At 44.8% G+C, this 19,346-nt stretch overlaps 1 protein-coding gene across 1 annotated transcript in view; it reads right to left on the bottom strand.

Moving 5' to 3' along the window:
• Positions 1-19,346, bottom strand: part of PLCL2 (phospholipase C like 2) — a 272,326-nt gene that overhangs the window by 79,393 nt on the left and 173,587 nt on the right. Inside the window, exon 4 of the mRNA XM_073630198.1 lies at positions 14,767-14,973. Within this exon, the coding sequence (XP_073486299.1) occupies positions 14,767-14,973 (207 nt within the window). The remainder of the gene's footprint in view (positions 1-14,766; positions 14,974-19,346) is intronic.

Genomic DNA, 19,346 nt, shown 5'->3' with positions numbered 1-19,346 from the left:
GAGCAGGATCTCGGGTATCTACCTGTTATGGGATCACTAAATGCTGCGGACTCGCTACTGAATCACCCTGGTATTGCTCTCCATCTTTCAGCATTTTAAGAGCCCTTTCACACTGGGGCGGTTTGCAGGCGCTATTGCGCTAATAATAGCTCCTGCAAACCGACCCGAAAGTGCCGCTACTTTCATTCCAGTGTGAAAGCCCCGAGGGCTTTCACACTGGAGCGATGCGCTGGAGCGATGCGCTAAAAAAAGTCCTGCCAGTAGCATCTTCGGATCGGTGAAGGAGCGGAGTGTATGCCGCTCCTTCACCGCTCCTGCCCATTGAAATCAATGGGACGGCGTGGCTATACTGCCGGCAAAGCGCCTTTGCAGAGGCGCTTTGCGGTGGTATTTAACCATTTCTCGCCCGCTAGCGGGGGGTAAAACCGCCCCGCTAGCGGCCGCATACCGACTGTAAAACGCCGGTAATAACAGCGGGGTTTTACTGCCGACGCTGCCCCGCCCCAGTGTGAAAGGGCTCTAAAGGTTCCAGGAACCTGAGCTGTGCGGCACAAGCAGGGTAGACAGGGAGAGATTCCAAATGCTATATACCAGGCAAGACACAGGATATATATTGAAAAGAAGGCAGTGGCGTCACTAGGGTTGGTGTCACCTGGTGCGATAAAACATGGCTGCCTCCCTCATTACAGACCCCCCCCTCTCCACCAAGTATAGACTCCCTGTTCCTCAGTCCAGACCCCCTCTCCACTAAGTACAGACCACCTCCCTCAGTACAGACCACCCTCTTCACTAAGTACAGACCCCCTCTCTCAGTACAGACAACCCTCTCCATCAAGTATAGTCCCCTTCCCTCGGTACAGACCACCCTCTCCACTAAGTATAGACCCCCCTCCCTCCGTACACACACCCCTCTCCACTTGTGCTTGTAGGGAGGTGGGGAGGGGTCAGATATGTGCTGGGGGGTGCTTTGGGAGGTGAGAGGGCTTATGCTCTTGTGGGGGGTTGGATTTCAAATCCAACCTCCACTCCTAGCATAGGTCCTTTCTTCTCCCAAAGTGCCCCCCAGCACATATCCTCTTAACACCCCCCCAGTTCAACATAGGTGCCCCTCCTCCGGTAATAGTTCTGGTGGCCCCACCGCCTCCACACACAGCTGGGCTCAGCTCCAATCCTTCATCAGGCTCCGAACCCTGATACACCGTGCTGTACATTATATACACTGGTCTGTATATAATGTACAACAAGGGTAGGCAACCCCCGGCACTGGTGCCGCAAGCGGCACACAAAGACTCTTTTGCCGGCACTCGACTCCCTCCCCATCAGCAGAGCAGCACAGAGAAGTGTCAGTAAGACACTAATGCATTCCAATTTCAGAGCTTCCCACGTCACTTCTGCACTGAGGGGGAGGCACTGTGCCCCCACACATTGTAAAAGATTATTATTATTATTATACAGGATTTATATAGCGCCAGCAGTTTACGTAGCGCTTTACAACTTGAGGGTAGACAGTACAAATACAATACACTTTGATACAGTAGGAATCAGAGGGCAGAGGGCAAAGATGGGAAACATTGTTTGGTTTTCCAACTTTGCTGTAGCTGCGATTGTCAGCTTTTGTGATGGGGAAGAGATTGGGTGCAATTCTGCTAAGGGGGGGGGGGGGGGCGGTCCCTGTTTCCAGGAGAAGGAAGACTGTCATTGGCCACTGCTAAATCCAATCACAGTCCTGCTAGCCCCACCCACCATCTGGAGGAAGATGACTCGCTTGGTTGCCACTACCAATCTCAGAAAGAAGGGATTTCACTGTGATTGAGAACCACAATCAGATGACAGTTTGTGGAATTACTGTTGAGCTTCTGGGAACTTTGTTGAAATTATTCCTGAACTGAGGGGAGATGGGCGGAGCCTAGCGGAGCAGACATGCATTGTTAGAGCTCCGCACCGCTGAGGAGAGAAGAGAAGGACAAAGCGGAGCCTGCAGGCTCAAAAGGTATCCATTTGAACCTTTTTGCCCCAGGGAACAAACTGTGAAAGTTTGGGCAGGAAATATGGTACTGGGAGGAAACCGTGGCAGAAATAAAAATCACCTCACAAAGAGCTCACAGGCACTCACTGCAACTAAAGCAGCTCCAGTCACCTCACAAGATACAGCATCAGGGCGCTCTCACAGACAGAAAATGTCACAGCAAGACTCTCCATTTGAGTCAGATACAGAACAAATCCTCTCACAAACTTCTCCACAAGCCTCCTCAGCATCCCCAGTAATATTATTACAATTTGAAAAGATGCTTCATAAGGCTTTAAAACAAACCTCAGACCAAATAACAAAAAGCCTAACCAAAGAAATAAGAGAGCTGGGAAACCGCACCGCAGCCCTAGAAATAAAAATGGATGAAATTGAAATTACAACCCAAGTAAATATAACAGAATTGGAACAATTAAAAGAAGAGAATTTAATACTTCAAACTAAGCTCGAAGATTACGAAAATAGAGCCAGACGTTCAAACTTGCGCATAAGGGGAATACCTGAAACTGTGACAGACCTGCAATCTACTATTACTGCTCTATTACAAGAACTAAAGCCAGATATCCCTATTGAACGTTTAGAACTGGACAGAGTACACAGAGCCCTCACAGCCAAAAAGAAAGATGGACCCCCACGTGATATAATCACAAAATTTCATTATTACAGAACGAAAGAACAAATACTAATTGCTGCAAGAGAAAAAAAGGAACTTAATTTTCAAGGACACAATTATCAAATTTTTGCTGACCTATCCCAACTTACTATTACTAAAAGACGATCCATGAAACCCCCAACTAATGGAACTGCAACGCCACAACATTATGTATCAATGGGGCTTCCCCTTTTCAGTCAGATTTAACTACCAAGGTACAATTTACAGAAGCAGATCAGCAGATGAACTACAACAAACCCTTTTAAAATTAAATCTGACAGAACCCACAAGCAGCAACTCTCCCACACGCAGAAGAATGGCATCATCTTCACCTTCAGGCAGCACTCAGAAAATTTCAGAACAAAATGGGAATCATCATTCTCACAAAAGAGGCCGTTATGCCACATCATCCATGGACCAAGAAGATTCAATGGACTGACATCCTAATTCCTGATATCTCTTCATTTATTATACTAAGAGATGGTTCTCTATAAAAAAACCTATATTTATAACTGAATGTAACTGCATTCTGATAGTCACACACTGTGTGGGATCTGTTACATTCCAGTTATATTTCTTATTACTTCTGATTCATATAGCCTTAGAATATATAAGTGAAATAAGGAAATTCTTGTTCAGTTATATATTATCAGGTAATAACAATAGATTTATTACTTTTTAGGACAACTATGTTCAATAATCCAGAAGTAATGGAAGCTTTTTCTTTCTTTTCTTAAAACAAATATATTATTACCTAACTAGTTCCTAGAATTATGTTTTTGTTTATTCTAATCTGAAGCAATACAACCTCAATTTTATGAGTTAACATATCTAAACAGTTACATGTGAATAAAATATGTAATTGTTTACTCTAAAAGGGTTAAAATCCCCAAATAATTCAAACTATCTTCATCAATACCAAAGTTATTAACAGTACCTTTCTAACTGAATTATTTAGCCTAGGGCAAGACTAACCATATACAACCACCCTGGAATAAATAATTTCACAAAAACTATATTCTGCACTCCAATTAATGAAACATCATTTTGATGTCTTTTGACATAGCACTTCTCTCCTGTAAGCGGAAGATCCGTGTACCCCCATTAGCCCTCCTCATTCTCCCAACCATATTATGTGGGAGTGTGACGAAGGCACTTATTCCCCTGAGAGAGATATTTTTTCTCTTTCACGGGTAAATTGTGATTACTTGCAAAAAATAATTTATACAATGTATCATCTAATCTCATATGTTTTTTGTTTACTCTTTACTCCAGAATTCACTGGTTTCTTTTCTATCTATTCATCTCTTCAGTCCACACAGGTTGATCTGCGCAGTCAGCTCTGCATAACAAAAAGTAAGTCAAAACTATTTGATCTGTTGCCATGGCACCACTGAATATACTTTCCCTGAATGTTCAGGGAATAAATGTCCCTCAAAAAAGGACCAAAGCCTTCCGTACTTTCCATAACAAGAAGGCTCACATAGTATGCCTCCAAGAAACACACTTCACCAAAGATTCTACTCCAAAATATATTTCTCCTTTTTATCAACAAATTTACACGGCTTCTGCCTGTACCAAGCAAAGGGGAACTCTAATTGCATTTCACCGATCCACACCATTCACCTTATCATCAGAAATTAAAGACCCAGAAGGTAGATACCTGATACTCATGGGTTATATAATGGATACAGCAATCACAGTGATTTCCTACTACGCTCCTAACAAACAACCTACACCATTCCTCTCACATATATTACAAGTGATTAATACACACAAAATAGGAACAGTGATAATGTGTGGGGATTCGAACCAGGTCCTCCTCCCATTTCTAGATAAATCACCTTTTACACCATCCAAAATAACCTCTAGATTACCTTTTTCTCAACTTCTTTCCAAATACAATCTGGTAGATTCGTGGAGAGAAAGTAACCCAATGAAAAAGAAATTCACTTATTTCTCACACCCTCATCAAACCTTCACCAGAATAGATCATATTTTTCTAACAATAGGAATGATACCAGAAATTATTGCATCCGTGGTCTGACCATAATGCAGTATACACTACTATAGCCTCAGCCATACCAAAAGCGCATGACCCAACGTGGTACTTACCGGACATAATACTCAAACACCCACTACATCAGATGGCCATTGAACAAGCTTTAAAGGAATACATATGAATTAATAATACAACAGACATCTCCCCAATAACACTGTGGGAAGCTCATAAGCCTGTCTTGCGTGGTACAATACACAGACAAATGGCACTATTTAAACGGGAACGCAAAAATCTAGCAAAAAAACTAGAACTCAATTTTAATGCAGCCTACATATCATTTCAAGATAATCCATCTCAGAGTACAAAATCTCATCTGGAAAAATCTAGATTGGAATACGATCTATTTCTCACTGAGTCAGTTGATAAATCCCTCAAACGCTCCAAACACAATTTCTACATGAATACAAACAAATCAGGTACATATTTGGCTCGGGCATTAAATTCAACTAACAAATCTTTCAAACCAATGCGTTTGAAATTATCAAAAAATGTTTACACTTATAATCCAGTTAAAATAGCCCATACATTTCACGCACATCTCGCAACTTTATACAAGACAAACAATGAATTTAATCCTACAGAGGCTGAATCCTTCTTCTCAAAAATAACCTTACCTGAGTTATCTCAGAATCAAAAAAGCAGTTTGGATGAGCCTATAACTATAGATGAAGTTGCTAACGCCATAAAAGACCTAAAACTTAACAAAAGACCAGGCCCAGACGGCTACACGGCTTTATACTATAAAACATTCTCAGAAATACTCTCTCCCATTCTCACTGAAACTTTTAACAAACTTCTAGATGGACATTCTTTTCGGCAAGAAACACTAATGGCAATTGTTTGTATGATCCCAAAACCCCTTTCTGATGATACTTCCTGTGTGAATTATCGGCCTATCTCTCTGTTAAACCTCGATATTAAATTATTAGCAAAAATAATAGCAAAACGCCTCAATAGCATTATAGGAAAATTAATACATAGAGATCAAGTAGGCTTCATGCCAAATAGACAGGCAGGCGATAATATACGCAGGGCAGTGTTATTGGCACATATTGCTAAAAAACAGAAAATCCCTTTATGTTTTCTATCTCTCGATATTAAGAGGTCATTTGACACAGTATCCTGGCAATATATGCAATATTCATTACAAAAATGGAGTTTTGGACCCCACTTTTTAACATGGATCAAAGCATTATATAATAAACCCAAAGCCTATATAAAATATGCTGGATACAAATCTGAAGCCTTTAATATCGAAAGAGGTACCCGACAGGGTTGCCCATTATCTCCCTTATTATTTGCCCTTATACTCGAACCCATGGCCCAATACATCAGAACAAACCAAACTATAACTGGCATTGAAGTAGGAGGTATTACACACAAATTATGTATATTTGCAGACGATATATTACTTTTTCTATCATCACCACAGGTCTCTGGTCCTAACTTAATACCAGCTCTTGATGGATTTGCAGCCCTATCCGGCCTTATGATTAATCCTAAGAAATGCCTAGTGCTTAATATTTCACTCACAAACATGGAATTGATCCCGGCTGGGGCTGCACTCCCATTCACATGGGCAGAAAAATCAATCCAATATCTTGGAATTCATTTAACAGCATCTCATTCTGACTTATTCTCAACCAATTATCCTCCTGTATTAAGACAGATCACAAATCTAATAAAAAAATGGTCGCAACTTCCTTTATCCTGGATAGGGAAGATTAATGCAATCAAAATGACTATTCTACCCAAATTGCTTTATCTATTTAGAGTCCTCCCTATTCCAATTCCTTCCTATTTCTTGAGAATAGTACAAAAAAAGAGCAACTTCGTTTATATGGGGCTCTTCTAAACCACGTATGCCTATACACACACTACATCTTCCCAAAAATAAAGGAGGCCTGGGATACCCTAATTTTACTAACTACTACAGAGCAGCACATTTGGCCAGTCTGTCCAAATACCATGCAAAACAGGAAATCCCATTATGGGTATTTATAGAGGCTTCAGAAAATGACCCTCTATTAATATCAAATTTATTATGGCTTGATCCTAAAGACCGCTTTAAAATTCATAATCCCATAACTAAACACTTCTTATCTCTCTGGGATAAACTAAAAACCAAATATCAGTTACAATCTCCACACAATCCTCTCCTTTCTTTTATCAGAAATCCGGCCTTTTACCCGGCATGGATCTACCCAAATTCTTTTAAAGCTTGGACAACATCAGGCATTCAGACACTAAATGACTTCATAGCATCTAAATCATTCCTTTCATTCCCATCGCTTAGAGAAAAATATGATCTACCAAACTCTGAGATATTTAGATATCTCCAAATCAAAAATTTATATACACCATTCCTAAAGGGGGATACACCATTATCCCAATTATCCATTTTTGAATCAATCTGTACAAAAGATCCATTTGCTAAAGGTACAATTTCATCACTTTATAATCAATTATATGGAGTAGCAAATCTTAATAGACCCTCTTACGTTCAGAGGTGGGAGGAGGACCTGGGACGAACTTTAGAAGACACGGACTGGTCTAACATATGGCTCACATCTAAGTCATCTTCACCCAACATCTTAGCACTGGAGACAAATTATAAAGTCCTAACTCGCTGGTACCTTGTACCCGCTAGAGTGGCAAATATTCACCTAATACCTCAGCTCTTTGTTTTCGAGGATGCCCAGAAATAGGCACATATTTACACATATGGTGGACGTGCCCAGTAATCCAAACCTTCTGGAAGGAAGTCTTCGTGATTGCATCTAAAATATTTAAAAAAATAATACAACCAGATCCATATTTAACTTTACTTAATCTAAAACCGGAATGGTTAACACTCTCTCAATTCAAACTTATGATCCAACTAATAACGGCTGCAAAACAAACAGTGGCCAAGGCATGGAAATCTCCTACATTGGTACTAGCAGAAACAATTCACAGAATGAATAATACAATGTCCCATGCTAAGATGGTAGCCATCGATCAAAATCAAATTCCAAAATTTGAAAAACTTTGGCATCCTTGGATAAAACAACAGTTCCTGTCAAACTTCAATGACTCTGTCCTGTTGCCATGATAACAGATTAAATGACTTAGAGACACCCATTCTAAGGCTTCAAAGAGAACTAAAAAGAATAATAAACTGACGAGCGGGACAACCTTGTGGACCATAACTCTACCTTTCAACCCTTTTTCTTCTTTCTCTTTCCTTTTCTCCACCTTACGATTAAAACTCATTATCAGAATTTATTTGACCTATATACACTCTACTTGTAAACAATATGTATAGTAGGTATAAATCATTTAAATACCTACAAAAGTAACTAAGGAAATTATATATATCTTTAATTTAGGTTTACGTGAACCCAATGTTTAATATTTGAAATTTCATGATATTTACCTATATAAACCCTACTGTAAAACAATGAGCTTACTTTATAGATCCTTGTAAACTTACTTTATGTATCTTTATAACATTGTATACTCAATAAACTTCTTTTGACAAGGAAATTATTCCTGAACCTTTGCGTCACTTACTACTGAACCCCTCTGCACTCTTTGTCCCTTTAAACCACAGCCAGTATTCAGTGCAATGAAAATCACACCCAACTGCCCCTGACCTGAGCTCATCATTGCACATCCATTCCAGATGCTTGTATGTGACATCACACACATCACATACAAGCACTTGGGCTGAATGCAAGAGTTGGATCAGCAGGATGAGTGTGCCAGGACAGGTAGATGTGTCTCATCTCTGCTTCCTTTCACCACTCTGCATATCATATATGAGAAGAGGGTACAGCGGTGGAGCAGATGAGCAGGAGGGTACAGCGGTGGGGAAAATGAGGAGGGTACAGCGGTGGGGCAGATGTGCAGGGAGGTACAGTGGCGGAAGAGATAAGAAGGGGTTCAGTGTTGGGCCAGATGAGCAAGGGGGTTCAGTGTTGGGCCAGATGAGCAGGGGGGTTCAGTGTTGGGCCAGATGAGCAGGGGGGTTCAGTGTTGGGCCAGATGAGCAGGGGGGTTCAGTGTTGGGCCAGATGAGCAGGGGGGTTCAGTGTTGGGCCAGATGAGCAGGGGGGTTCAGTGTTGGGCCAGATGAGCAGGGGGGTTCAGTGTTGGGCCAGATGAGCAGGGGGGTTCAGTGTTGGGCCAGATGAGCAGGGGGGTTCAGTGTTGGGCCAGATGAGCAGGGGGGTTCAGTGTTGGGCCAGATGAGCAGGGGGGTTCAGTGTTGGGCCAGATGAGCAGGGGGGTTCAGTGTTGGGCCAGATGAGCAGGGGGGTTCAGTGTTGGGCCAGATGAGCAGGGGGGTTCAGTGTTGGGCCAGATGAGCAGGGGGGTTCAGTGTTGGGCCAGATGAGCAGGGGGGTTCAGTGTTGGGCCAGATGAGCAGGGGGGTTCAGTGTTGGGCCAGATGAGCAGGGGGGTTCAGTGTTGGGCCAGATGAGCAGGGGGGTTCAGTGTTGGGCCAGATGAGCCGGGGGGATCAGTGTTGGGCCAGATGAGCTGGGGGGTTCAGTGTTGGGCCAGATGAGTAGGGGGGGTTCAGTGTTGGGCCAGATGAGTAGGGGGGTTCAGTGTTGGGCCAGATGAGTAGGGGAGTTCAGTGTTGGGCCAGGTGAGCAGGGGGGTTCAGTGTTGGGCCAGGTGAGCAGGGGGGTTCAGTGTTGGGCCAGGTGAGCAGGGGGGTTCAGTGTTGGGCCAGGTGAGCAGGGGGGTTCAGTGTTGGGCCAGGTGAGCAGGGGGGTTCAGTGTTGGGCCAGGTGAGCAGGGGGGTTCAGTGTTGGGCCAGATGAGCAGGGGGGTTCAGTGTTGGGCCAGATGAGCAGGAGGGTTCAGTGTTGGGCCAGATGGAGCAGGTGGGTTCAGTGTTAGGGCAGATGAGCAGGGGTGGGTTAGTTTTGGGCCAGATTAGCAGGGGGATTCAGTTTTGGGGCAGATGAGAAGGGGGTTCAGTGGTGGCACAGAAAAACATGGGGGTAGAGCAGTGGGGCAGATGTGAAAGGAGGTGTATTGGTGGGACAGATGAGCTGGGGGTTACAGTGGTGGGGCAGGAGAGCAGGGGGGTACAGAGGTGAGACAGATGTGCAGAAGGTACATGGGTGGAGCAAATGAGAAAGCGGGTTACAGTGGTGGGGTAGATGAGTTCAGTGTTAGGACAGATGAGAAGGTGATTCAGTAGTGAGACAGAAGAGCATGGGGATACGGTGGTGGAGCAAATGTGCAAGGAGGTACAGTGGTGGGGCAGATGAGAAAAGGGGGTAAATTGATGGGGCAGATGAGCAGGGGGGTTACAGTGGTGGGACAGAAGAGCAAGGGGGTACAGTGGTGGGGCAGATGTGCAGGAGGTACAGTGGTGGGAGGGATGAGAAGGGGGTTCAACAGCGTATACAGAAAAGCAGGGGGGTACAGTGATGGGGCAGATGAGCTGGGGGTTACAGTGGTGGGACAGATGAGCGGGGGGGTTTAGTGTTGGGCCAGATGAGAAAGTGGAACACATGAGCAGGGGGTTACAGTGGTGGGGCAGAAGAGCAGGGGATTCAGTGGTGAGACAGATGTGCAGGAGGTGCAGTAGTGGGGCAGATGAGAAAGGGGGTTACAGCGGTGGGGCAGATGAGCAGATAAGTTCAGTGTTAGGACAGATGAGAAGATGGTTCAGCAGTGAGACAGAAGAGCAGGGGGTACGGCAGTGGAGCAGATGTGCACGGAAGTACAGTGGTGGGGCAGAGAAAAAAGGGGGAACATTGGTGGGGTAGATTAGCAGGGGGTTACAGTGCTGGGACAGAAGAGCAGGGTGGTACAGTGGTGGGACAAAAGAGCAGGGTGGTACAGTGGTGGGGCAGATGTGCTGGGGGTTACAGTGGTGGGGCAGATGAGCAGGGAAGGTGTATGAATTGGGACTTTTATAAAAAATTCTTTTCGTGATTCAGAGTGTGAAGTTGACATTTTTTTTGTTATAAAATCGGCACGCTCAATTTCTTTGAAAACATTTTTCGGCACACTGTGCTCAAAAGGTGGCCTACCCCTGATGTACAATATGGTGTCAGCAGGGTACAGACTGGTCATATACCCTGTAACTCATATTGTACATGAAATACAGACCAGTGTATATAATGTACAGCAAGATGTCAGGGTACAGACTGGTCTGTATATAATGTACAATATGGTTTACAGGGTATATGACCAGTCTGTACCCTGCTGACACTGTAGTTCTGTAAATACACTGACTTGTTTCAAGGACTTACCACCCTCAGTTTGCTTCTAGAATCCAGTGACACTTCCACAGCTGCCTATACTATTTTTTCCAGTCCTCTACCTGTTCATGCTTCAGCACCCGAGCCCCTTCTCCTTGGAGACACGCCCGCTCTCTGGCAACTGGCATTGGAAGCCACTCTCCTATTGTCTCTCATTAGTCCAGGCAGGGAGGAGTCACTCTTCCCTTCCTCTTTACAGAGGCAGGCACCGCGGCACTGCTTAGTGCTTACAGTAGCAGACACTCACTGTCAGTTCTTCCCACTGGGCTGCCTGCAGGGAGAGATTTACATATACCGCCCACCCTGCTGCCCAAACTCACTGATGAGAAATGGAGCCAAGTCGGCTCCTCTGTGCAGGTACCGCCAGTGCAAATGACTGCCTGGCAGGGGATTCCCCACCCCCATCCTGCCGGCTGATGTCACCCGGGTGCTGGCGCCCCAACCCCCCCCCCCCTTGCGACGCCACTGAAAAAGGGTCAAAATTGCAAGTAACAAGAATACAGACATTGAGAGGGCCTCTTGTCTACTTATACCCTTAGTAGATAAGAGGGCACCAATATGGCATTGTGTTTTTGATTCACAAATACCTCTCCTGCATTCTAATAATAATTAGTGTACAGGTATTGCATCATTTGGTTATTTTGCATAACCTGTAAAGAAGAACTTGACAGCTCCATATATTGAGCTTCTAGCAATTTTGTTTCCTTCCAAGAGTGCAATAAAAACTTTTCTCCATCACAACCATAAATTTCCCTGCGGCTAGCTCACTGACACATTGATGGGTATGGGCAGGGCTGGATTTCCATTACTGGAAGCCAAGGCACACGCCTTTGGTGCCCTAAGCAACACCTCTATGTTAGGCAACCTTGTTTACACAGGACATTTTTATGTTATATTGGTCCTGATTTAGCTTGGAATACTGGAGCAGATAACACACTTATTGATGGGAGGGACAACACTGAAGAAGCTGCATACCAAAAGAGAAAGTGTTGATAAAGCATACAATCCCTATCAACCTAGTATAAGGTACCACCATAATGTGGTGTAAGTATAGTAGTATAATCAGACTGCAGAAAAAAACTAGCAAAATCTTTGAATTATGCCCACCCAGATTTCTCTAAGTATCAATAAATTACTAATGGCCTATGTCATGTGTCTCCAAACTTTCCAAACAAAGGGCCAGTTTACTGCCCATGGTATTTACTTGTATTCTCTTCCTGTCAGTAAAGAAATGCCAGCCCAGTGTCAAGCTGCAAGACCCCTATGGAGACATGACACTTGAGGAAGCTGAGGGCTGAGAACTGACAGCACACCTCCCAACATCTTGAGATGGGAATGAGGGACACCTACTTACAAATGTATGTAGGCATAGGAGACGCCCCCCTGCCACACCCCCTTAAAGGAGAATTAACCCCCCAAAAAAGTTAATCAAATCCACAAGTGCTTTTTTTTACCACTACTTTTCCTTTATATTGGCTTTTAAAAGTTACAAATGCAGCAATTTAGAAATTGGATGAAAAGTTTAGCACTGGAAAACACTTTTTGAAAGATAAAAAGTGCATTTTATATACAAATATATAGATCAGAGCAAAATGAGGGACAAATGAGGAGGAAAGAGGGACAGAGGGACAGAGGGACAGTTGGGAGCTATGTGACACAGTGGAGGAGGGCTAAACGGTCTATTAACAAATGTAAGTCTATTAACAAAACCTTTCATATAATGCAGGCAACATCTTTGGCATGTGACAGTTTGCATGTCTGATTTTAGACCTGTGCTCAAAAAGATAGGAAATCCTTACACCATAAGGCTGGCCATACATTATACAATTTTCCTTTAGATTTACCAAAACCATATAAAATGAGGTCAGACCTAAACACTTTCAATTTGTATGCAATCAGGCAGGCCCTTGCACCATATAGTTGAAGATAAAGGAAATTGAACAAAAAAATTGTATAATTTATGGCCAGCGTAACACTTCTGCTCGGACAGGAAAAAATGCATGTAAATAATACAAAAATTAAAGTGTTACTAAACCCACAACAGCAAAATCAGTCTGTATACGCAGTAAATCATGCTTGTTATACTCACTGTGGAACCTAAGGGGTTAATCCTGCGCATTGTGTAAAAAAGCTGTTTGATCCTGTCTTCTCAGATCCTCCCCTTCTTCCACAGTCCCCAAACCATCTCCTGTTAGTACATAGTATTGGGGGGAAGCTGCACATGCTCGATTTGATGTGTATTGCTAGAGAGTTTTTTTTTTTTAATTTTGGGAAGGTGCATGTGATCAGAACTGCCCAGAGGGTCAGGGGTCCTGCAGCCTCATAGGACAGTCAGAGTAGAATGAAAACTCATCCTACAGGCTTTAACCAGACACTTATAGAAGTCACAAGAACCGGGCTCTGTGTAAACACACAAATCCCAGTTCTCTCAGGGGAGAGGAGAGAGAGATCGTGTGTTCATACTAAGTATGAACACCAATCTCTCTCCTCCCCTAGTCAGTCCCATCGCCCCTACAGTTTGAACACACCCAGGGAGCACAGTTAATCCCTTGATCTCCCCCTAGTGTTAACCCCTTCCCTGCCAGTGTCATTTATACAGTTATAAATGACTATTTTTAGCTCTGATCGCTGTATAAATGTCAATGGTCCCAAAATAGTGTCAAAAGTGTCCCATCTGTCTGCAGCAATGTCGCAGCACTGATAAAAATTGCAGATTGCCTTCATTACTAGTAATAAAAAAAAAAAATAAATAAAAATGACATAAATCTACTGTATCCCTATTTTGTAGACGCTATAACGTTTGCGCAAACCAATCAATATAAGCTTATTGTGATTTATTTTTACCAAAAATATGTAGAAGAATACATATGGGCCTAAACTGAGGAAAAAAATGTGTTTTTTGTTTTTTTTTTAAATTGGGGATAATTATTATAGCAAAAAGTACAAAATATTGTGTTTTGCAAAAATGTCGCTAATTTTTTTTGTTTATAGCGCAAAAAATAAAAACCGCAGAGGAGATCAAATACCACCAAAAGAAAGCTCTATTTCTGGGGAAAAAAAGGACATCAATTTTGTTTGGGTACAACGTCACACGACCGCGCAATTGCCAGTTAAAGCAACGCAGTGCCGTATCACAAAAAATGGCCCGGTCAGGAAGGGGGCAAATCCTTCCGGGGTTGAAAGAGGAAGTAAACATCCTCTGCTGACATGCACCTATAGGTAAACATAGATAAGCCTTATTATAGGTTTACCTATAGGTAGTGAAAATATCTCCTAAACCTGTACAGTTTAGGGGATATTTACAGTGTATGCAGCCAGTGACATCACTGGCGCATGCGCTCTGAAGGAACAGCCCACGGGCGCCGTACATTCCGAGCCCCGTGCTGTGAACAGCAGCACCCGTGCACATGCGCATGAATGACGTCATTGCGGCTCTGGCCAATCACATCGCCGGGGCCCGCCAACCGAGGAAACTATATGTCGGCCATGTCAGCAGTGTGCAGGGAGCACTGCAACAGCTTCATTCTAGGGTAAGTATTTCACAATGAGCTAGTACGCGATGCATGGTTGCAGGGGTTTTTTTTGTTTTGTTTTTTGTTTTTCCTGGAGGTTTACAACCTCTTTAAGTAATCCCTAGGAAGCAATGCTCCTTATAACAATTGAAAGTGGATACAGATTATTACAGATGCACACTGGTAAACAGATCTATATAGGAAGTCCCTGAGGACAGCAGAAGGAATGATATACTCACAGAGTCATAGGCAGTAAAAATCCTCTTCATGACCTCTGGCACAGTGCCTTGTTGTAGCTCCATGGTTGGGTACTGATCACTGAGGTTCATAAGTACCACAGGGGTGTTGTCAGGTCCAGCTAGGCGGGTTGACAAGGCCATTATACATTGCATAAGATTAGCTACAGGAGAAAGTCCACACAGCTCTTTGAATGAAACTACTGCATTCTGTAGGCATAAAAAGAACACAAAATATCATTAGGTGTTGGAAAATATACTGCATATTGGCTTGCATAGAAAATTTTCATTATATGCATGTATTCGCTGTACATAGTGTAATACAAACCTTTGGCCCTATTTCTACAAAATAGTACCATTCGGGTTAGAGGGTTTTCGACTTAACCTCCAGATTTTCCCAGTGTTATGAAAGACTTCTTTTTGTACCTTATTGGTCTTCTTAATTGGCCTTCTAAACAGTAAAAAATAGTTGTGCATTTCTTCTGGCTTTACATTTTTCTTCACTCAGAATACTTATGCTGTTTATGTATTTTCTGCATAGAGGCAGATAGTTAGTTTGACATGGGGCAAGATGGACCAATTCCCCTCAAAGACCTGCCCCTGCCTTATTCAGACAGCTAAGGTGCAGAACAATATTGTAAAAGTGCAACTGTTATTTAAAGTGGCTGTAAACCTCATTCATGAAATTTGACCTTAGCATATGTATCCAGTATTTACTTTTCCCTCCAAAGCTCTAAGTGCAGTTTCTTTCTGATGCTCCATTCCCGTTATCAGCAGAGATTTTTCTGCCAAGTTCTCCGACACAGGCGATAAAAGCACCTGAAAATTTGTGTTGGGGAGGGAGCTTAGAGGTAGATAAGCAGAGAGCTTGTCTATTCAGACTACAGCTCTGCATGTTCCTTCATTCCTCTGCCTATGTGTAGGGGGGTGTCCCTTTCTTCTAATCAGCTCACACACAGTGTAAGCCCAGACTCCGCACCCACTGCTGAAAGAGGAACAAAAATTTCTAACACGATCTGCATTTTCCAAAGAATGTAGAAAGGGAAAGACGGCAGATAAATTTTACATGCATATGTAGGGAGATTTGTTTCATCTCTGTGTATCATCTGAGGCTGTTCACTTCACTGGGTATATGTGAGGGTTTACAACCACGTTAACCTCTCATAGGTTTTACTCAATCAATATGCTGCTTGGGAGTGACTTTCATCACATTGATTCTTGCCATGCAATGTGAAACGTAAAAAAATGAGTCAAGGTCGATTCCTAGGCTGCAGATAATGATGCCAGATGAGCTACCTGACCTGTAAAGGGTCTAAAACAGGGGTAGGTAACCTTTTGAGCACAGTGTGCCGAAAAATGTTTTCACAGAAATTGTGCGTGCCGACTTTATAACAAAAAAATAAACACCCTCAATAACTAAAAGGATTTTTTATAAAGTAAATGCTGTAAACTACTTTAGCAGTGAGAAATTAACATCCTGCACTCTCACACCTTAGATCAGCCCCAATTCCTGCACCTTCACACTTCAGATCACTGTCCCCCCTGCAAATCTGCCCCAGCAATGTAACCCCCTGCTCATCTGCCCCACCACTGTACCCCCCGCTCATCTGCCCCACCACTGTAACCCCCTGCTCATCCACCCCACCACTGTAACCCCCTGCTCATCTGTCCCACCACTGTACCACCCTGCTCTTCAGTCCTACCACTGTACCACCCTGCTCTTCTATCTCACCACTGTAACCCCCTGCTCATCTGCCCCACCAATGTTCCCCCTTTCTCCTCTGCCCCACCACTGTACCCCCCTGCACATCTGCTCCACCGCCGTACCCCCATGCTCTTCAGTCTCACCGCTGAACCATCATCTCATCTGTCCTAACACTGAACTTATCTGCCCCACCACTGTACCTCCTGCACATCTGTCTTACCACTGTACCCCCCCGCTCTTCTGCCCCACCACTGTAACCCCTGCTCATGTGTTCCACCAATGTACCTCCTTTCTACTCTGCACATCTGCCCCACCACTGTAACCCCTGCACATCTGCCGCACCACTGTACCCCCCACTTATCTGCCCCACCACTGTAACTCCCTGCTCATCTGCCCTACCACTGTACCACCCTGCTCTTCAGTCCCACCACTGTACCACCCTGCTCTTCAGTCCCACCGCTGTAACCCCCTTTCTCCTCTGCCCCACCACTGTACCTCCCTGCACATCTGCTCCACCGCCGTACCCCCATGCTCTTCAGTCTCCCCGCTGAACCATCATCTCATCTGTCCTAACACTGAACTTATCTGCTCTTCTGCCCCACCACTGTAACCCCCTGCTCATGTGTTCCACCAATGTACCTCCTTTCTCCTCTTCACCCCTCTGCACATCTGCCCTACCTCTGTACCCCCCTGCTCTTCTGCCCCACCGCTGTAACCTCCCTGCTCATCTGTCCCACCAATGTATCTCCTTTCTCCTCTGCCCCAAAACTGACCCCCCTCCTAATCTGTCCCACCACTGTAACCCCCAGCTCATCTGTCCCATCACTGTACCCTCCTGCTTTTCTGTCCCACTGCTGAACCCCCTTCTCATTACTCCCACCACTGTTCCTCCTGCACACCTGCCCCCCCCCCCCCCACTGTACCCCCTTGCTCTTCTGTCCCACTACTGTAAATCCCCCTGCTCATCTGCCCCATCAAATGTACCCACTTTTCTCATCTGCCCCACCACTGTACCTCCTGCACATCTGCTCCACCGCCATATCCCCATGCTCTTCTGTCTCACTACTGAATCACCTTCTCATCTGTCCTAACACTGAACCCATATACTCATCTGCCCCACCACTGTAACCTGTTTTCTCATCTGCTCCAGCAATGTACCTGCTGCACATCTATCTCACCTCTGTACCCCCTTCTCTTCTGCCCCACCTCTGCTCCCTCTACTGCCCCACCACTGTAACCCCCTGCTCATCTGTCCCACCAATACACCTCCTTTCACATCTGCCCTACTCCCCTGCTTTTCTGTCCCACCACTGAACCCCCTTCTCATCTTCCCCAACACTGAATCCCCCTGCTCAACTGGCCCAACACTGAACCCCCCTGCTCATCTGCCCCAACGCTGATTCCCCCTGCTCATCTGGCCCAACACTCAACCCCCCTGCTCATCTGGCCCAACACGAACCCCCCCTGCTCATCTGCCCCAACACTGATTCCCCCTGCTCATCTGGCCCAACACTGAACCCCCCTGCTCATCTGGCCCAACACTGAACCCCCCCTGCTCATCTGGCCCAACACTGAACCCCCCCTGCTCATCTGGCCCAACACTGAACCCCCCCTGCTCATCTGGCCCAACACTGAACCCCCCTTCTTTTTTGTCCCACTGCTGAACCCCCTTCTTATCTCTTCCACCACTGTACCTCCCTGCACATCTGCCCCACCACTGTACCCTCCTGCTCATCTGCTCCACCACAGTACCCTCTTCTCATATATGATATGCCTGATATGCAGAGTGGTGAAAGGAAGCAGAGATGAGACACATCTACCTGTCCTCACCACACTCCAACTCTTGCATCCATCCCACGTGCTTGTATGTGATGTATGTGATGTCACATACAAGCATCTGGAATTGATGCACAATGATGAGCTCAGGTCAGGGGCATTTTCTGAAAGCAGTGGGCCTGTGTGCAGGATCATAAGTTGGGCCCCCGCAGCTGAGAAAAAGTGCGGCGCTTGGCGCTACAGGAAAAGTTGGGTGTGATTTTCATTGCACTGAATACTAGCTGTGGCTTAAAGGGCCACAGAGTGCCGGGGTTCAGTAGTAAGTGATGCAAAGGTTCAGGAATCATTTCAACAAAGTTCCCAGAAGCTCAACAGTAATTCCACAAACTGTCACCTGATTGTGGTTTTCTCAATCACAGTGAAATCCCTTCTTTCTGAGATTGGTAGTGGCAACCAAGTGAGTCATCTTCCTCCAGATGGTGGGCGGGGCTAGCAGGACTGTGATTGGCTTTAGCAGTGGCCAATGACAGTCCTCTTCCTCCTGGAAACAGGGACCCCCCCCCCATCCCCCCCTAGCAGAACTACCCCCAATCTCTTCCCCATCACAAAAGTGGTTGATCTCAGCTATAGCAAAGTTAGAGAACCAAACAATGTTTCCCTCTTTTACAATGTGTGGGGGCACAGTGCCTCCCCCTCAGTGCAGGTGTGGTGTGGGAAACTCTGAAATTGGAATGCATTAGTGTCTCAATGACACTTCCCTGCGATGCTCTGCTGATGGGGAGGGAGCCGAGTGCCGGCAAAAGAGGCTTTGTGTGCCGCTTGCGGCACCAGCGACAGGTGTTGCCTACCCTTGGTCTAAAATCTTGATGTAGTTACATTTACATAAAACAGAGTTATCGCCTCCCACTAAAAAATAAATGCTGCAGTATTTATTCATAAGTGCATAGTCATTTACAGTTTTGTCTTAGTCTCCCTGCAAAGTCCCACAAATACCTGTTGGGCCTGCCAGTAATATCCACCTAATACAGCTTCCTGTGATAATGTGGCAAAGACGCTGCACTGCTCCTAAACTCAGAGTAGAGTTACCACTTTCATGTAGGCT

Source organism: Aquarana catesbeiana, linkage group LG05, assembly GCF_042186555.1.
Source record: "Aquarana catesbeiana isolate 2022-GZ linkage group LG05, ASM4218655v1, whole genome shotgun sequence".
NCBI classification, from domain to species: Eukaryota; Metazoa; Chordata; class Amphibia; order Anura; family Ranidae; genus Aquarana; species Aquarana catesbeiana.
The sequence above is the reverse complement of the archived record's forward strand: the minus strand, read 5'-3'. Positions and strand labels throughout refer to the sequence as shown.